General features: G+C 45.6%; 2 protein-coding genes and 1 long non-coding RNA gene across 9 annotated transcripts in view; 2 read left to right on the top strand and 1 right to left on the bottom strand.

Annotated features, from left to right (window-relative positions):
• HEPHL1 (hephaestin like 1) overlaps positions 1-4,168 on the top strand; it is a gene marked incomplete at both ends in the record, with an annotated part of 86,283 nt that extends 82,115 nt beyond the window's left edge. The window contains 3 exons of the mRNA XM_082684105.1: positions 3,183-3,345; positions 3,803-3,874; positions 3,969-4,168. Coding sequence (XP_082540231.1) covers positions 3,183-3,345; positions 3,803-3,874; positions 3,969-4,168 — 435 coding nt within the window. The remainder of the gene's footprint in view (positions 1-3,182; positions 3,346-3,802; positions 3,875-3,968) is intronic.
• Positions 3,954-10,039, bottom strand: LOC309841202. 3 transcript variants are annotated; one of them, XR_014299048.1, is made up of 4 exons: positions 9,732-10,020; positions 6,057-6,132; positions 5,131-5,227; positions 3,954-4,195 (listed from the first exon to the last, which is right to left on the bottom strand). It is a non-coding gene; the product is annotated as an uncharacterized lncRNA (long non-coding RNA). The 3 variants fall into 3 exon arrangements; XR_014299049.1 differs by having other exon boundaries at positions 6,057-6,135; positions 9,732-9,892; XR_014299047.1 differs by lacking the exon at positions 6,057-6,132 and having other exon boundaries at positions 9,732-10,039.
• The window catches only part of PANX1 (pannexin 1), a 45,130-nt gene continuing 35,672 nt past the window's right edge, over positions 9,334-18,791 (top strand). Inside the window, exon 1 of one of the 5 annotated variants that reach the window (XR_014299020.1) lies at positions 9,334-9,897. Coding sequence is in view for 2 of the 5 variants with exons in the window: in XM_082684116.1 (XP_082540242.1) it covers positions 9,717-9,897 (181 nt within the window). In the remaining 3 variants the exon portion in view is untranslated. The remainder of the gene's footprint in view (positions 9,898-18,791) is intronic. The other 4 variants (XR_014299021.1, XM_082684116.1, XM_082684117.1 and 1 more) reach the window with 4 other exon arrangements.

Genomic DNA, 18,791 nt, shown 5'->3' with positions numbered 1-18,791 from the left:
GAAACCACAAGATAACTGTCTTTCTCTGATTGACTTACTTCACTTACCATAATACCCTCCAGCTCTAACCATGTCGATGTAAATGGTAGGTAGTCATCCTTTCTGATGGCTGGGTAATATTACATTGTATGTACAAAACACATCTTCTTTATCCATTCATCTGCTGAAAGACATCTCAGCTCCTTCCACAGTTTGGCTTTTATGGACATTGCTACTATGAACATTGGGATGCAGATGCCCCTTCTTTTCACTGCATCTGTATCTTTAGGGTAAATAACCAGTAGTGCAATTGCTGGGTCATGGGGTGGCTCTATTTTCAACTTTTTGAGGAACCTCCATACTGTTCTCCAGAGTGGCTGTACCAGCTTGCATTCCCACCAACAATGAAAGAGTGTTCCCCTTCCTCCACATCCTTGCCAACATTTGTTTTTCCTGTCTTGTTAATTTTAGCCCTTCTAACTGGTGTAAGGTGGCATCTCATTGTAGTTTTAATTTGTATTTCCCTGATAACAAGTAATATGGAACATTTTTTTTCATGTGTCTGTTGTCCATTTGTATTTCTTCTTTGAAGAAGTGTTTGCTGATATATTCTGCCAATTTTTTGACTGGATTATCTACTTTTTGGGTGTTGAGTTTGAGTTCTTCATAGATCTTGGATACCAGCCCTTTGTTTGTTATGCAAATATCTTTGCAAATATCTTCTCCCATTCTCTAGGTTGTTGACTGTTTCCTTTGCCTTGCAGAAGTTTTTTATCTTTATGAAGTCCTAATAGTTCATTTTTTGCCTTTGTTTCCCTTGCCTTTAGAGATGTGTCTTGCAAGAAGTTGCTGTGGCCAAGGTCGAAGAGGTTACTGCCTGTGTTCTCCTCTAGGATTTTGATTGATTCCTGTCTCACATTTAGGTCTTTCACCCATTTTGAGTTTATCTTTGTGTATGGTGTAAGAGAATGGTCCAGTCTCATTCTTCTGCATGCAGCTGTCCAATTTTCCCAGCACAATTTATTGAAGAGACTGTCTTTTTTCCATCAGACATTCTTTCCTACTTTGTTGAAGACTAGTTAACCATAGAGTTGAGGATCCATTTCTGGAATCTCTATTCTGTTCTATTGATCTATGTGTCTGTTTTTGTGCCAGTACCATCCTGTCTTGATGTTCACAGCCTTGTAATATTGCTTGAAGTCAGGCACCGTGTGGGCCCCCAGCTTTGGTTTTCTTTTTCAACATTCCCCTGGATATTCAGAGTCTTTTCTGGTTCCATACAAATTTTAGGACTGTTTGTTTCAGCTCTGTGAAAAATGTTGATGGTATTTGGATTTGATTGCATTGAATGTGTAGATTGATCTGGGCAGTATAGATATTTTAACAATGTTTATTCTTCCAATCCATGAGCATGGAATGTTTTTTCCATCTCAGCATACAGATCTTGAATATATTTTGTTGGATTATTACCTAAGCAATAACATGGGTTTTGGTGATAGTATAAGTTGCATTGTCTCTATTTCAATTTCTAATTTTTAATTACCAATATATAGAAGTATAATTGATTTTTGTATAATTGATCATGTATCCTACAACTTTGCTAAAATGTTCTAGTAGATTTTTTGTAGATTTTGGGGTGATGGTTTCTTACATAGACAATCTTCTTTTCTGTAAATTGGATGGTTTTATTTCTTTATTCAATCTGTATGCCTTTTATTTCTTGTCTTGCCTTATTGCATTGGCTAGGACCTCAAATGTTGAATCTGAATGGTGAAAGGAAATATCCTCACCTTAGTCTTGGTGGGGGGGTGGGGGAAGTACTCAGTTACTCATCACTGAATATAAAGTTTGCTTTAGGGTTTTTGTAGTTCCTATTAATAAGTGAAAGGAGTTTTTTTTTTTTTTTTCTATTCTTAGTTTGCTGATAGTTTTTATCATAAACAGATGTTAAATTCTATCAAATGTGTTTTCTGCATCTATTGAGATGATCACATTTTTCTTCTTTAGTTTGTGGATGATTTTCTTTAGTATATTTGTCATTGACATAGATTAATTTTCAAATATTGAACCAGTATTCAACCTCAGGATCAGTCATGCTTTGTCACAATGCATTATCTTTTGTATATATTGTTGGATTCATGCTAGTATTTTTTAAAGATTTTACATTTATGTTCATGAAAAATATTCGTTATAGCTTTCTCTTCTCATATAGTATTAGGATAATGTATAGGTAAAGTACTAAGGCGTCAGGGTAATGCTGGCCTCATGAGTTGGAAGTGGTCTGTCCTCTTCTATTTTCCAGTAGGATTTGTTTAGTACTTGTATTATTTCTTCTTTAAATGTTCGTAGAATTTGCCAATGAAGCCATCTGGACCCGGAGTTTTAATTTATTAGAAAGTTTTAATATAATTCCAGTTTCTTTAATAGATAATCTGAACAGTGAACCTAGGTAATTTTCATCTTAAGGAATTTGTCCATACCATACAAGTTGTAGAATTCACAGATAGTTATTCATAATATTCCTTTATTATGCTTTCCAGTGCCTGGAAGGTCTTAGCAACATCCCCTCTTTTGTTCCTAATATTTGTAATATGTGTCTTTTTTTTTCTTGGTCAGTTTGTCCAGGGGGTTGCATTAGTTATTGTTTTATAACAAATTACCCCAAAACTTAGTGTCCTAAAACAACAAATGCTAACTCACAGTTTTCTGGGTCAGAAATCTGGGAGTAGTTTAGCTAGTCAGTCGTGACCCAGCATTTCTCATGAGGCTGTAATCAGCTGGAGCAGTAGTTGTCAGGTTTGACTGGGACTGGAGAATCCACATCCAAACTCACTCATGGGGCTACTGACTGAAAGCTTCATTTCTTCACCACATGGGTATGCCATGGGAGCGGACTTCCCCCAGGGTGAGTGATCCAAGAGAAGAGAGCAACAGAGAGAGTCTAAGTCTTTTAGACGTAGAATGCCATCACTTCTTCCACATGCTATTGCTCTCACAGACCAACTTTCATACAATATAGAAGGGGACTACAAAGGTTATAAATAGCAGGAGGCAGGGATCATTGGGGGCATTGTGGAGGATGGTATCACATCTTATGACCTGTTCAAAGAATCAGTTTTTGTTTTCTTTGATTTATCTCTATTATTTTTCTATTCTCCATTTTATTGATTCCTGCTCTTATCTTTATTACCTTCTTTCTGCAGATAGATAAATCTTATCGAGGAGATGTGTATGATCTCTTTCCTGGGACATTCCAAACCATTGAGTTGTTTGCTGATCACCCAGGGACATGGTTGTTACACTGTCACGTGTCTGACCACATACATGCTGGCATGGAGACAACCTACACAGTCCTTCGGAACATAGGTACTGCTTTCTGTCAGGGATGATGTACTAGGCTTCCTGTAGCCCCTGAAAATAGGAGACTTAAGAGCCCCCAAAGGCTCAGAGTCAAGTAAGAGAGACAGACATATAAACAGTAACTATTATAGAATATGATATGTGCCAACATAGAATGCAGAGTACAGGGCTCTGTGGAGATAATGGAGATAATGATTAACAACGTAGGGGCATGAGCAAATATTCTAGAAGCTATAATGCTTCAGATGGATCTTAATGGGTGAGCAGAAGCTTGAAAGGTAGATGGGGTAAGGACAGTGTGTGTATAGGTATGTAAAATAGTAAGAACTTAAGAAAGCCCTGCAGATACAAACAGGATAAAGTCCTCCTTGGTAAAATGGCATAACCCTTGAAATAACTCATGTCATGAAAAGAATCTACTTTTGTTGTTTATAAAACAATCAATTTTGTCATCTTCATCCAGACAACAGGATCCCTTACTCCACGAAATCTCCATCTGGAGGAGCATCCCACCCAGCCACAGTGCCCCCCAATGGTAATGATACCCTCCCTGAATCCCTCATGCCAATGGTCAGCATTCACTCTCTAGGGAAGGGCGGAGGACTGACACCTCATTTTTCTTTTCACAGAACCTGGCAAGGAGCAGCTTTATTTCTTTGGCAAGAATCTGGGTCCTAGGGGAGCCAAAGCAGCCTTGGTCATCCTCTTCATCCTTGGACTCCTCCTCCTGATCTCCACAGTGATTCTCTCCCTCAGACTGCGGTCGGCAAGGAAGCAGGTCGCATACCGGGAAGTCCAGTCCTGTGCACTCCCCACAGATGCTCTGTGAACCAGCTGGTCGTCCTCAGCAGGGAAACTGGACAAGGCATCGTTCATTAAGACAGGTTTACATTATATCTTGGATCAGGCTTTGATCCTCCAGAACACAATCATAGCAATTTGCTTTTACTTATTTATTTTTTTAATGGGCTGTGAATAATCCTCAGGTATAAAATACAGAAAGAAGAACAGGTGTGACTGAGAAAACACAGTCTGTTCTCTGAAAGAATTTGCTGAAGTGGGACAACCCTCTGAAAGATATCTTTATTTTCCTTTTTTTTTTTTTTTTAAATTCTTAGATTAGACGGTGCTTCCTCAGCTAACCATCCAAGTTTCTAGATGGACGACTTTGGGAGTTATACTGCTTCAGGCACCTAAGTGGAATGGCACTGATTTTTCAACACTATATAATGTTATATAAGATATTTCCCTTAGTCATTTCAGGGAAAATAACTTCTTGAGGAGTTCATGAAAATGTCTAAACCACTATCTGCTGATAGAATTTGACCAAATGAAGCTTTTGGAGGCCTTAGCCAGATCTCCTGGCCTTTTCCACTTTAATATAAATAGCCTGTGCTCTGTTTGCTACAGAAGGCAAAGTTATCAGCATTTAAAAAAAAAATTGCTGCTGTTTTTATGCAAACCTGCAGAGATACTTTGATGTTTACAACTCAAGTCATGTTATATGTTTTTACAAAGTTTCCATGGCAACAGGGTTTTTTTTGCCCCCCCCCCCAAATCATCCAGAGAATTTGTTTTGTATTTCAGAATGTGGAGGGCCAGAAGTTCTACAAGAGAAGCATAGGATCTCCCACTGTGAAGCAGAGACTTCCTAAAGTTTAGTAGGAGCTCCTGTGTGGGAGGGAAGCTTTACAGAAGGCAAATCTGGACTTGAGCCTTGAGTCTGATTTTTTTATTCACCTAGTGGATCTTTCAAAGTCTGCATCTTCTAGGAAATAAAAACAGTCTCACCATGTGAGCAACACCAGGAGGAAGTCATCAGTGCAGCTGACTGGTAGGGAGAAGAACTCTCACAAAATTCTTGATTCCATGCCTTGTAAAGACAGCCCTTTGGGGGAGGAGGAAAAAAAAAAAAAAACCAGAAAAGAAAAGGCTAGAAAAAAGAGAGTCCCAGTTATAAGGTTTTAAATCATTAAATTGGTTTTGAAGACATGCATTACAGTTTTCAAGGCTCAAATGCAAAAATAAATTACCAGACAATTAAACTCAACCCATTACAAGGTGATCCACACTCTCTGTATACATGCCTAAACGTTAGGTTAAGATTGATAAAAGCAACTTTGCTTATTACTAGACTGAGAAATTGCCCTTAACTCAGGGCCAGATGCCCTGCGATGCCAATGTCAATGCCAGATGAATGATATCGGTACATTTGCCTTAGCAGATCATTTGGCTGTCCAGGTGAACAAGTAGAACCTAAAAAAATAACTCTGGTGGAGGGACATTTCCTACTTTCTCATCTTCATCGTGGTGAGGGAAAATGGGTAATTTGATAGAAGTTATAGTCTTACATGAAACAGGATGCGGATGCTAATAGTTCTGTTCTTAGTTGGCTTGAACGTCATATCCAACAGTGTACCCAAAGGATTCTGAATTCCAGCCTGCTAACCACTGACAATGTGATTTTGTAGTATGTGTTCTACGGTTTTCATACATGTGTAGGCTGTATAATTTCATAGTGATAATTATATTAAATGCCTTATTTATAACTCACCTAGATAACAAATTATTTAGTTTTTTCCCCTTTTCTCTTAGTCTATTTTTTTAATGAAAATGAAGCCATAAAGTAGTTTGATTACACACCATTTCTCTTTTTAATAAAGTTTCACAGATTATGAGATGGCTACTTGCATTTTTTTTTCTTTTTTTACTATTACCTGATCATTAGAAGTGGGGCAGGGTTGGTTAAAGGAGAATAGTCTTTTAGATATTCAGCAATTATCCTTGTTATACCTGCTAAGGGAAATGAAACAGAATAACAATATGTCTCCCAAAGAATACGACTATCCTCAAACATTGTTTCCTCAAATGTACCATACTTCTTCCTCTGACTCAGTCCTTGAGAAAACCAATTACAATTAGATACATCTCCAGTAACAATGAAGAAGTATCCCTGCTCTTACCAGGGCAGGTCTCTTCCTTAGCTCTGGACTTATACCTTCTTGGCTCTCTCAAGAACTTCATTCCCTCAGTGTTCAGCTTTTTCTACTGCATGAAGTCATCGGCAGCACCCACTATTAAAAGACAGAGGGCTGCTCTCCTTAATTTCATAACCCTCTCTAGCCCAGTTTCTCTGTTCCCTTCATAGCAGAACTTTTTGCCTGTACCACCTCACCTCATGAATTCCTCAACCCATTCCAGTGACTTCCAACACAGTGTGACTTGCTCCCACCTCACATTTTGCTGTTGTCAAAATCAACAACCACGAGGCCATTTCTAATGGCTTCCTCACCTTGATCTCACACAACCTGTCCATAACAACTGATGGCTCCTTGGCTTCCTCACCTTGATCTCACGCAACCTGTCCATAACAACTGACGGCTCCTTCTTTCAAAAATACCCCATGGTCCCCTTGCTCATCACCATGACCTCTTGCCAGCCTTCCTTCTTCCTTCAGCTCTCCCTTCTCAGCCTCTTGCTTATTCCTTCTCTCCCATCTAACTTAAGTGTTGGCCTGCCTCAGGGCTTGCTACTGGGCCGTCTTCTCTCTTTTGCCCTCGGGGTTAGGCTTAATAATGTCCCCCAAAGATTTTGTGTCCTCATCCTTGAACCTGTGTTATTTTATATGGTTAAAAAGGACTATGCAGTGAAGTGAAGGATCCTGAGACAGACTACTCAGGTTGTCCATAAATAAAAGTCACAGCACCCTTCTAAGAGAGGCAGAGGGAGGTTTGTCTATGGAAGAAGGCCAGGTGACAACTGAAGAAGGACACTGTGCCGTGGCTTTAGAGATGGAGGAAGGGGCCACAAGCCAAGAAATGCTGCTATAAAACCTGGGAAAAGCAAGGGAACAGATTCTCCTTCAGAGCCTTCAGAGGGAGCTTGGCCCTGCCGGCATCTTGTATTCCAGTGAATATGATTTTGGATTTAAGAGCTCCAGAACTGTTAGAGAATACATGAAAGCCATCATGTTTGTGGTCATTTTTTACATCCCTCTCCATATGTTATTTAAGCCATTTCACTTTTAATTATATCCAAATTGTTTACCGTGGTCTGGGACCCAGCCTGATTTGGCCAATGCATACCTCTCCAACTTGATCTCCAACTCTTCCCTGCTCTAGCTTTGATCAGTTCTTGTGTCCTGCTAGTTCTTTTCTGCCTCAGGACCTTTGCACACACTGCTTTCTGTGGCTGGAGTACTCTTCCTCTCCAGCACTCTCATCCCTCTATCTACCTTTCTTGGCGATCTTTGAGCTCCCCAGTCTTTCCTCTGTTATTTCCCAGAGTCACTGTTTTCCTTTGTAGTGCTTATCACAAGACATGACCATTTTATCTTTCTGTTAGTTTGATTTTCTTCTGCCTCTTTGACTGCAAGGTAGGCTTCATGGAAGCAAAGACCCCCGACTTTTTTTTTTGCTCATTACTGCATCCCCAGCCCAGACCACAGTGCAGATACATAATGGTTGTTCAGCAAATATTACTTGATTGAATATATAAATAGAACAGATGGTGTAGTGGGCTGGACTAGTCTGACTTTGACTATTTCGGTTGCAAAAAGTCTCCTATTCAAATGTCAAAGGTCTAAAACAAATCAAACAGATTCTGGGATGCTTGCTGTGAGGTCCGCAGCTGCTTTGGCTTCCTTCTAATAAATGACACTGGAGCAAGGGTCGGGTGGGGGAAGAGCATGTATTATTCAATCCCTAAATGCACTTTACAATTAATTTTTTTAAAAAAGCAATGTCATCAAAAGTAAGTCTAAGAAACTGTCACCGCTAAGAGGAACTAAGGAGATGTGACAACTAAACACAGTGTGGCATCCTTAGATGGGATCCTAGGGGGAAAAAAAAGGATACAAGGTAAACATTAAGGAGATACGAATAAACTAAATTTTCATTATTATTATTACTGTATTAATATTAATGTAATCTGATCAACATCAGATTTTGTATATTAGGAGAGAGGAGCAAGAGAATTTGGAAATTGGCTGTGGCAGCTGGGAGAAATGGAAGCGGTAAAGATAGTGCTGGAGGCTTCTAGGTTGGGTTGGATGGGTGGATGGTAGTGCATTCAGCCAGATAGAAAGGGAAGACAGGAGTTCAGCTGGAAGGGAAGACGACTGCAGTCCCAGCCATTGTGAGTCCAAAGTCCTGTGAGCCATCCCAGTGCAGAGCTGGGTAAACTGCTGGATGAGCGTTCAGAGGACAGGTCAAGATGGAGATAAGCCTGAGGGACCTGAGGGCAGACGGGGAGGTTAGCCTGGACCCGCCCAGCAACAAAGGGCAGAGTAGGCAACCCAGCCCAAGCAGCCTCCAGTTTAAAGGTCCCGTCAGCTGCAAAGATTGTGGGCTACAGCATCTCCTCTTGTTTCTCCACTTCCTGTAAGGGGTTCAGAAGCAGTTGTCGGCAGCCCCTAAGCTCACCCACCGGCGGACAGCCGGGGGCCGGCTCCCGCATCAAGGATCGGCCCACCAGCGCTGGAGGAAAAGCGCAGACCGGGGCAGCGATCATCGAAGTGTGTGACTCTGGCGCACGCAGAGCTCCCCACAGACCTCGCGCCTCCACTCGCACAAGCTCCCCGGAAGGGTTCAGAGTCCCCTCTTCTACACCCTTGGACTGGCTTTTATGGCGGCCATTGCCCTTTGAAGCGTTTGCAGCTCCTTTTAAGCTGGTTCCACCGTGTAGAGTTGTTAGCGGAGCGTCAAGGGGTACCGTCCAGTCCACAGCGCCGCTTTCAGAAATGATTAGCAAAAATCCTGGGCTAGGAACGGGGGAGGCTGAGGCCGAGGGGGGCGCGAGCAATTCGGAGGTACTGCTCAATGCGAAGATGCTTCTGCGGAGGCGGATCCCAGGGACCCCGCACGGGGCGGTGCCCACCCCGCCCGCGTCACCGCGGTTTCCGGCAACTCCACGCGCCCGGGCTCTCGGGCTCGCCCAGGGTCCCGGAAGAGAGCAGCGGGGCGAGCGGAGCGCGGGCGGGGCGGGGCGAGGGGGGCGGCTTCGGGCCCTGGGGCGGGGCGGAGGGGTCGCCGGAGCGCCTGCCTCTCGCGCCTGGGGACGCTGGCGAGGCGGCGAGCGGCGCGCGCAGCCGGGAACCCGTACTGGGCGAGCGCGCGGGGGCGGGCCGGCGGCGGACGAGCGAGCGCGAGAGCTCCTGCGCCCGGGCGCACGGCGGGAGCTGCGGCGACGGTGCTGTGGCTCGGCGGGAGCCGGGAGCCCCGACACACAAAGGCTGGGGGTCGGGGAGGGGATGTGTGAGCAACCGGGGAGCCGGGAAAGGGAAAGCGAAAGCCGCGGGCGCGGCAGGTGACGGCGAAGGCGCGGTACCCGGGCCTGCCCTCCAGAGCCTGTCGGGCTGACCCCGGCGCGCCGCAGCCATGGCTATCGCCCACCTGGCCACCGAGTACGTGTTCTCGGACTTCTTGCTGAAGGAGCCCTCGGAGCCCAAGTTCAAGGGGCTGCGGCTGGAGCTGGCAGTGGATAAGATGGTCACGTGCATCGCCGTGGGTCTGCCCCTGCTGCTCATCTCGCTGGCCTTCGCGCAGGAAATCTCGATCGGTAAGGCCGGTGCCGGAGGGGCGGGGTGGGGCCGGCCGGCGCGAGCGGGCGTTATCCGAGGAGCCCAGGTCTGCTGGAAAGAGATTTTATTGCACGCCCCTGGAAGCCCTCTCTGGCTGCGATGGGCGTGAACGTTGGGAAGAAAGGAAACCCCAGCTGTATGTATATTCTTTGCCCACGTGGTTCGTTTTATACCCCTGTGGATCCTGTTTGCATCCCTACTGCTCAGTTCTTCTGCCTGCTTCCCCACTGATCCTGAGTGTGGCTTAGCGTTCATGTCCGGCTCTTAGAACCCGCGCCCTTGCCATCAGATTTGTCGAAAACATCGGTCTCCTATTCCCTTCCCTCTCACCCTTGCATTTGTGTAATTACCTCGAAATTTGGAGCAGAGAAGTTCCTGAGTGGCTGAATGGAGGATGTGCAGAAAAGTACTCCATGAAATGTGTGTTCTCCCTTCATTACCTCACTTTGATACTGGTTGAGACTTCAGCTCTGCGGGGTCATGAATGCTGGGAAATGACTGCCCCTGGCAGGTATTAGAGGGATAATACCAGAATCCTCCACCCGGATGGTGGTGTTATGAATGTGGGATGAACAAGTCCCCATCATGTAGACTATCCTTTACGCATAATAACACTTCTGAGGTGCGAAAGTGTTTGGGGTAGGATCACGTGGTTAATAAGACTGGTCTATCTCATCAGCTGTTCTGACTTACAACACAGGAGAGGATGCTTTTGAGTCAACGGGACAGCTATAGCCTGTTCAGTACGAGAGAAGAGAGGTGGGTGGCAACGGACCTTGGGGAAAGCTTCTATGAGAAATTGTACTGGTCCTGAGCCCTGGAGCACAGGTGGGATTTGGATAAGCAAAGGTGAGACCTTTGCTAAGATTTTGAGATTTCACAGAATGTTACATGTTCCTGGAAGGAGAGATACGGTGACCATCCCTGCTGAGGCAGGAGAGTTAGTCACGATTCTTGGAATAGGAGCATGACTATGGTCCAGTCTGTTAGAACAGAGGAGTACAGACTTGATGATTTTCAGAGTGCGAAGTTATTGTTTGAGCAGAGGATGGACCTGTTGAAAGCAGTGCTTAATAAACCTGATGGTAACATGTAGGGTCTAGGGTCAAGGAGGGAAGTGGAACTAGGGAGGCCAGATGCCAGATGAAGGGGCATTAAATGAGGTCTTATGCATATGTGGGGGCCAAGATTTGAAGGGGAAGGAGAGGATGATTTCTAAGAGATCAAGGAACAATAAGCGGCCTTTGGGGACCTAGTTTTTAATAGGTCAAGAAGGGCAGATATTGACCAGAGTTGTTGGAAAGGCTGCAGACCTGAGTGACTGGAAAATGGTGGTGCCTGCAGAGGGGAGAAGCAGAAGGAGAAGAAGAGAGACTCTCCAGCAGACCCCCCCCCCCCGAGTGCGGAGCCTGACGCAGGGCTCCATCTCATGACCCTGAGATCACCACCCGAGCTGAAATCAAGAACCTGAGACCTGAGCCACCCAAGTGCCCTGAGAATGGTGGTATTTTGATGGGACTTCTGAAGTTGCAGAAGGAGTTGGTTAGAAACAGCTTATGGTGAGCTTGATTTTGTGATCTACAGCACTAAATTGTTCCACTTGGCAGGAAGTTGCCAAATTCCTTGTGGAAAACAAATGATTGGGGTTTTTTTTTTTTTTTTTTTTGTCTTTGGGCAGGCAGAGTCATGCAGTTTCTTCTTCCGCCTTCCAGCTGGCAAGGAGTTGGGACTTCTGGTAGAAAGGAAAACCACCAAGTAGCTGGGGTCCTGGAGATAGTCTCTCCTTCTGCAAATGTTCTTTGAAGACCAGCTGTGGCCTGGAGCCTGTGCTAGGCACTGAGGACCCAAGAGCAAATGAGGCATGATTCCCATCATGGAGAGGCAGCGGTCTTGGGCCTCTGATGCCAGGAGGAGGGAGTTGGTTACCTCCTGTGATCAAGCTTAATGTCCACCCGCATAGTAGGGGCATTCCGGAGGCAGAAGCCTTCTCAACACAATCAAGTTGATGGGCTGCCAGAGGGGCGTTCGGTTAGGATTGGGAGTCGGTTTATCCAGCAGCAATCTGAGTTTATGCTAGGTGCAGAGCACTGCTGTGTGTTGAGTGGGACATGAGAGGATGTCCAGGCATGGTCTTCTTCCTGCCCTGCAAGAGTTTACCCTTCATCTGGGGGCTAGGACAGACGTGCTGACCGGTGATGTCCAGCAACACGTGGTTCAGTGACAAGACAGTGTCAGGCTCCAAGCGCCCAGCCGCTGAGGGTTGGCGGGGACTGTGAAGCTGACTCCCCTTATTCTCACGGGCTTCTGCAGGGAGGGTAGGCACGGGGGATCCCAGCTGCACTGGGGAACACCTATTAGGTGGAGTGCTTTTTAGATAGTGCCAGAAAGAGAGAGAGTAGGGAGGAGAAGAGAGGTACATAAATTCATGCAAAGAGTCATGTCAGGCAGCATTGAACTTTGTGCAGTGTCAGCTTTTAGGTGAAAATAAGAACAAGCAGCGGCGATGAAGGAGAACAGTAACAACAAAAAGAGAGGGGAGTGATTCAGTGGAGCTGTCCTCCACCACTTCAGTCAGGAGCGCTGGCCCCGAGCACGTGTGAGACAGGCCTGCACACTTAAAACCTGGCTTCCTCCTCCCTCATGAGAAGCCCTCCCCACCTTGCTGGTGCCTCGAATATTCTTTCCAGGTTGCACTTTGCACGTTGCATTATAACTTGTTTACGTGGTTCCCTTGCTTATGAGTTACTCCGTATTCTATTGCTCCCTAGAAGCTGGTGTCTTGTACGGCACATGGAAACCCTTCTGTAAGGCTTGTCGAGTGAACAAGAGGTGGTAGGTTTTGGCATCATTGACGTTTGTTGAGCCTGGTGTGCATGATGGCTGTTCTTGGCAGAGGACGTCAGACCCTTATAGGACAGAGAACCTGCCCCTTGGAAGATGATTGAACAGAAAAGATAGTCATAACCTCCTCTTGCAGGACTCGTGGCATCTGGGCAGTGTCAGGTGTGCAGCTGGGTGCCATGGAAAGCAGAGGGAGGGGTGGCTTCTGACTCGGGGTAACAGTCATGAGCAGGAGAAGAGTTCGAAGGGAACTCTGAAAAAGGGTTCCAGGTATATGGTGCAGTGCGAGCCAAAGCAGCAGGGCATGGGATGCCATGTGGCTGTGGGGCTTTAGGAGCAGGCATGGTCATGTGGGGAAAGGAAAAAGGGGAATCAGGTCAGTCCAGAGGTGCTGCTAGGGAAGAGGGTGCAGTAAATCTCACTGCTTTTCCATCGCTGTGGGCATGTGTATACAAAATGTGAAAATCACCTTTAGTGGCTACAGATACCAATTTTCCTCTGACATTGATATCCTGGTATACATCAAAATGTGTTGATTGTGATATGATATCCTCTTAAGCCTAAAATAACTTTTTGTTTTCCAGTTTCTGAAAACTAAACTTTCCATGAACTTAGTAGTCTATAAAATAGGATCCAAGTCATAAATGGGTGACAATTTTTACTTTAAGGAAACATTTTTCTTTTAAAGAAAGAGTTCTACCAAATCTGAAAATTTGCACAGACTTTTTGGAATTAAAAAAGTACATGTGGGGACGCCTGGGTGGCTCAGTCGGTTGGACGACTGCCTTCGGCTCAGGTCATGATCCTGGATTCCCGGGATCGAGTCCCACATCGGGCTCCCAGCTCCATGGGGAGTCTGCTTCTCTCTCTGACCTTCTCCTCACTCATGCTCTCTCTCACTGTCTCTCTCTCAAATAAATGAATAAAATATTAAAAAAAAAAAAAGTACACGTGTATGGAAGCAGAGTGTGGAAGATTGGAGAGAGACCTCACGATAAAATCGACTGGGGTTTATATTAAAGTCTTCTCCTTGGTCTTTGGCCCGTTTTCTCACTAGTTCAGCCCACTGGGTTTCTCTTAGAAAAGAGGGACAGACGCTGCCCAGGCCTCAGAGACTCACAGGTGGGGCAGTGAAGGACTGTTATTTAGGCCCTCCTGGGTGCTGGCATGGAGGGATGGGGGCTGCAGGCAGAGCCCATGCCACAGAGATTTTGCCCCCCACACCCCGTGCAGCAGCAGATGTGGCCTGGCGTGGTGGGCGCTGGTGTGGGGCTGCCAGCACTGGGGAGGATTCCTGTGGGGGTGGGGAGCAAAAGGGGCTCTGCCTCACTCTCTGCTGGCAGGTTGTGGGTCATCATAGAAATGAGGTGCAGAAGACCAGAGAGGGTGTGGTGCCCGCAGTCAAGTTCAAAGCAACTCTGGTAGCCTTTGCAGCAGCCTGGGGCTGGGACTGCTTGTTGATCCTGACTGCCCTGCGATGGGGAGAATTACAAGCAGAAACATTCTGGAAGGAGTCACTGAGGGGACTCTTCTAAGCCCTGAGTTGTTGCTGGGAGTGTTTGGAAGGCTTTTGGAGCTCCTGACCATTGAAATGATGTAAGAATTAAAATATGGTCTGGTCTCGTGAGGCCTGATACTTCTGCTCGGCTTGCCTCAAACACTCCAGCCCCAGCCCCCCAGTGGGCAAGTTGGGTGTGGAGAAAAAAACAAGGGAGTTTTAAATTTGGTGTCCTCATGACTGGACGGGCAAGACGGGGATGGGAGCCAGAGAAGGGGGGACTGACGCTCGGTGTCACCAGCCCTCCCTTTTGCTCACCCCTCGCCTTGCCTCATGTCTTGTCCACAACAAATGCTCAATAAAAACATAGCAAAGGAAACACTGGAGCCCATTAAGGACTCTCTGGAGTCGTCCCCTGGACTGTGGCTGGGCTCAGAGGGAGCAGGGGCGTTGCGGGCAAGGGGAAGCATGGAAGACAGAAAGCCAGGTCCAGATGCTAAGGTTGCCAGCTCCCACCCAGTACCTGGAATTCACCAGCTAGAGGCAGGGGTTCCTGATATGGAGAGGGACACTTCCCAGTCGCTGGGCTACCCGTGTCATTTAAGAACACAAGTCATGTCCAGTCACGGATTCCTTCCTGCCATCTCCTCCCAATAATAGCATTCTCGGATACCAGTCATCATGGGAGGGAGCCAAGCTGCCCCACTTGACTTACAAGGGTAGGTTATATTCCAAGTACCTCAGATTCCCTTTTGCAGTCTTTGTGACGAGGAGGGAGCTGTGTTTGTAGGACTGAAGGGCTCTACTATGTAGGGCAGTGACCGTCATTCCCTGTGGCTCGAAGAACACATGTGTGTTGCCAGTGTGGGAGGGGGACAAAGTTCGGTGCCACGGAAGGACCCTCATTTGCATATACCTGCCCCCAGGGAGAGGTGAGGAGATAGGTGGGGGGCAACTCTGTTTAGAAAACAAGCATAGGGCGCCTGGGTGGCTCAGTGGTTAAGCCGCTGCCTTCGGCTCAGGTCATGATCTCAGGGTCCTGGGATCGAGTCCCGCATCGGGCTCTCTGCTCAGCAGGGAACCTGCTTCCCTCTCTCTCTCTGCCTGCCTCTCCGACTACTTGTGATCTCTCTCTGTCAAATAAATAAATAAAATCTTTATTAAAAAAAAAAAAAAGAAAACAAGCATAAATAGGGGCGCCTGGCTGGCTCAGTCCGTGATGCTCGGCTCTCCATCTCACGGTTGTGAGTTTGAACCCGCATTGGGCTCCACGCTGGCAGTGAAGCCTACTTAAAATACAAACAAACAAAGGAGAATAGCAGCATGGGTAGACTGCATGGCCTTTAAGCTCCAAGACTTTAAGCAGATTTATCCAAACTATTGAAGAAACAGATGCCCTGAGTGTGCTGCCTTTCAACATGAGTGGGATTCATGTTCTGGGAGTCTTTGGCAGGGTCGGCCGTGCCCTTGGCTCAGGACTGTTCAGGGTCTGATGCTGATGGTTTCCTTCTGAGGGACGGCTTTGCTTCTCTGCTGCCCTGACCTGGCATGTCAGGAGGCCTTGGAAGAGGAGAGCCCCTGCCTTCTGCCAGGATGCTTCTTGCCCGGAGCCAGTGTGGCTGGACGGAACGAGCAGTGGCACAGCCGGCAGACCCCTGGGAAAGGGTGTTTTGTCTTGCCCTGGGAGCCTTTGCTCCCTGCAGCCCCCCACCTCCTTGGCAAGCGCCCACAGTTCTTGGCTCCACAGTTAGTTTTACAGGGTAGTGGTTAGCCAGTCTCCCTCTCCCTCTCTCTCCCTCCCCCAAGCCAAAGAATAGGTGACAACTGCAGCTGCTTCCACAGCTGCTTCCAGTTCCTTTGTGTCTCCTGCACTCGGGAGAGGCTACTGAAGGGTACGGTTTTTCTGGGTTAATTTTTGTGACTTTTTTTTTTTTCTTTTTTACCCTGGTATTTTTATTGTACAGATAGTACCTAAATACATTCTTGTGATAAATGGTGCCTGAGCCTCCTTCGCCCTTTGCTGGAGGTAACCACTATGGATGCTTGGTACAGCCTTAACATTCCCTTTCGTTCGTTAGTATGCCGTGTATACATGTTCTTTTAGAAAACAAAGTGAGTCAAACTTAATGGTTTGCTTTTTCCCACTTGGGGTGTTTTGGAGAGCCTTCCATGTTAGGACATGGGCATTATTGGCTGTTTTTCTAACTGAAGTGTGATTAACTTGCAGTGGCATGTTAGTCTCCGGTGAACGCTGTAAGGATTCAGCACTTGCATCCGTTACTGACCCCTTCACCCCTCACCCACCCCACCTCTGGCAGCGCCAGTTTCTCCTCTGTATTTAAGAGTGTCTTTTTTGTTTGTCTCCTTGTGTCTGTGTTTCTTAAACTCCACATATGAATGAAATCGTAGGGTATTTGTCCTTCTCTGACTCCATCCGTGTTCTTGAAGAGCGTAGAATGTTCTCGCCATAGTTCATCGAAGCACTCTCTCAGTGAGGCCCATTTCTGGTTCTTTCCAGCTTTCTGCTGTTACACACAAGCCTTGTTTGTACATAAGTCTTTGTAAATACTTCCCTCCTCTCAACATTGAAAGGGAAGAAGAGACCAGTATCAGCTTCCAGGATGAAATATTTTCCAGGATAGTTTCGGATTCCTGAATTATTATTGGAAATAAGTACAAAAAAACAAAACAAAACAAAACACCTTGTATGCCTCCACCGCTAACTCCCTCTTGGTGTTACTTTGTCAGAAGATCGGGAGAGGCACTGCAATGTGCTTTCAGTTTTAAGGATGAGCCTCTTCCCAGAAAAAAATTGCAACATTTATTAGACTCAAGTAGTCTCATAACACACTGTAGGGTTCCTTCTAAGCTCTTAACCGTAAGTTGCAGTTACTGTCTCCCCACCACACTCTAAGTTCATTGAGGGCAGGAATCATCTGTCCTCTGGCTGGTTGACTGCTCTATCCCTAGTTTCCAGCATAAAACTTGATACATAGTAGACATTCAACAATGTGTGGATGAGCAGATGATCAGCCATGTGGTAGGACTGGTCCTGAGTGTCAATTATTATATTATCTGCAAAATGGAATTTTATGGATCTTCAAAGAGTTAGTCTTTTAAAAATTGTCAAAAATTGGGGGCACCTGGGTGGTTCAGTGGGTTAAAGCCTCTGCTTTCAGCTCAGGTCATGATCCCAGGGTCCTGGAATCGAGCCCTGCATTGGGCTCTCTGCTCAGTGGGGAGCCTTCTTCCTCCTCTCTCTCTCTGCCTGCCTCTCTGCCTACTTGTGATCTCTCTCTCCATGTCAAATAAATAAATAAAATCTTTAAAAAAAATTGTAAGAAAAAAATTGTCAAAAATATTTGGAAACCCTCTGTAGTATCATTGGAACTGATTAGAATAACAATAATAGAGCAAGGAATATGAATTGAGAGAAGATAAGCAAACATTTAGTAATGATGAGACCAGTTTTTTTTTTTAAATAACTAGAACTTGGGGCTCTGGGTGGCTCAGTGGGTTAAGCGTCTGCCATCGTCCCAGGTCGTGATCCAAGGGTCCTAGGATCGAGCGCCACATGGGGCTCTCTGTCCAGCAGGGAGCCTGCTTCTCCCTCTCCCTCTGCCTGCTGTTCCCCTTGCTTGTGCACATGCTCTCTTTCTCTCTGTCAAATAAATAAATAAAATCTTTAAAAAGATAAAATAAAGAAAATAAAATAACTAGAACTTACCCAAGCAGCATTTGGTCTGTTTTCTTTTTCTTTTTTTTTTTTTTAATTTTTTTATTTAAGTAGAGTTGACATACAGTGTTATGTTAGTTTCAGGTGTACAACATAGTGATTTGCAATTACAGCATCATTGACTGTATTCCCTGTGTTGTACCTTCTCTTCCCATGACTTATTCATTCCATAACTGGAACCCTGTCTCCCATTCCCCTTCACCCATTTTGCCACTCCCCCCAACCCCTTTCTCTCTGGCAACAGTTTGTTTTCTGTATTTATAGGTGTGTTCTTCTTTTTGTTTATTCCTTTGTTTTTTAGATTTCACATCTGAGTGAAGTCATAGGGCATTTGTCTTTCTTGGTCCGATTTATTTCACTTAGCTTAATGAACTTAGCCAGGTGCATCCATGTTGTCATAAGGGGTAAGAGCTCTTCCTTTCTTATGGCTACATAATATTCCTGTGTGTGTGTGTGTGTGCACGCGCACACGCATCTTTATCCATTCATCTGTTGGTGAACACATGGGTTGCTTCTATAACTTAATTATTGTAAACGATGCTGTAGTAAACATAGGAGTACGTATATCTTTTCAAATTATTGTTTTTGTTTTCTTTGGGCAGATACCCAATAGTGGAATTATTGGATCATATGACACTTTTATTTTTAGTTTTTGGAGGACCCTCCATACTGTTTCGCATAGCAACTGTGTCAGTTTTACAATGGGGAAAAGACAAGGTCTTCAATAAATGGTGGTGGGAAAACTAGACAGCTATGTGCAAAAGAGTGAAACTGAGCCAATTTCTAACACCATCCAC

This window comes from Mustela nivalis, assembly GCF_964662115.1.
Source record: "Mustela nivalis genome assembly, chromosome: 9".
Lineage (NCBI taxonomy): Eukaryota > Metazoa > Chordata > Mammalia > Carnivora > Mustelidae > Mustela > Mustela nivalis.
This window is presented reverse-complemented; position numbering and strand designations above follow the sequence as displayed.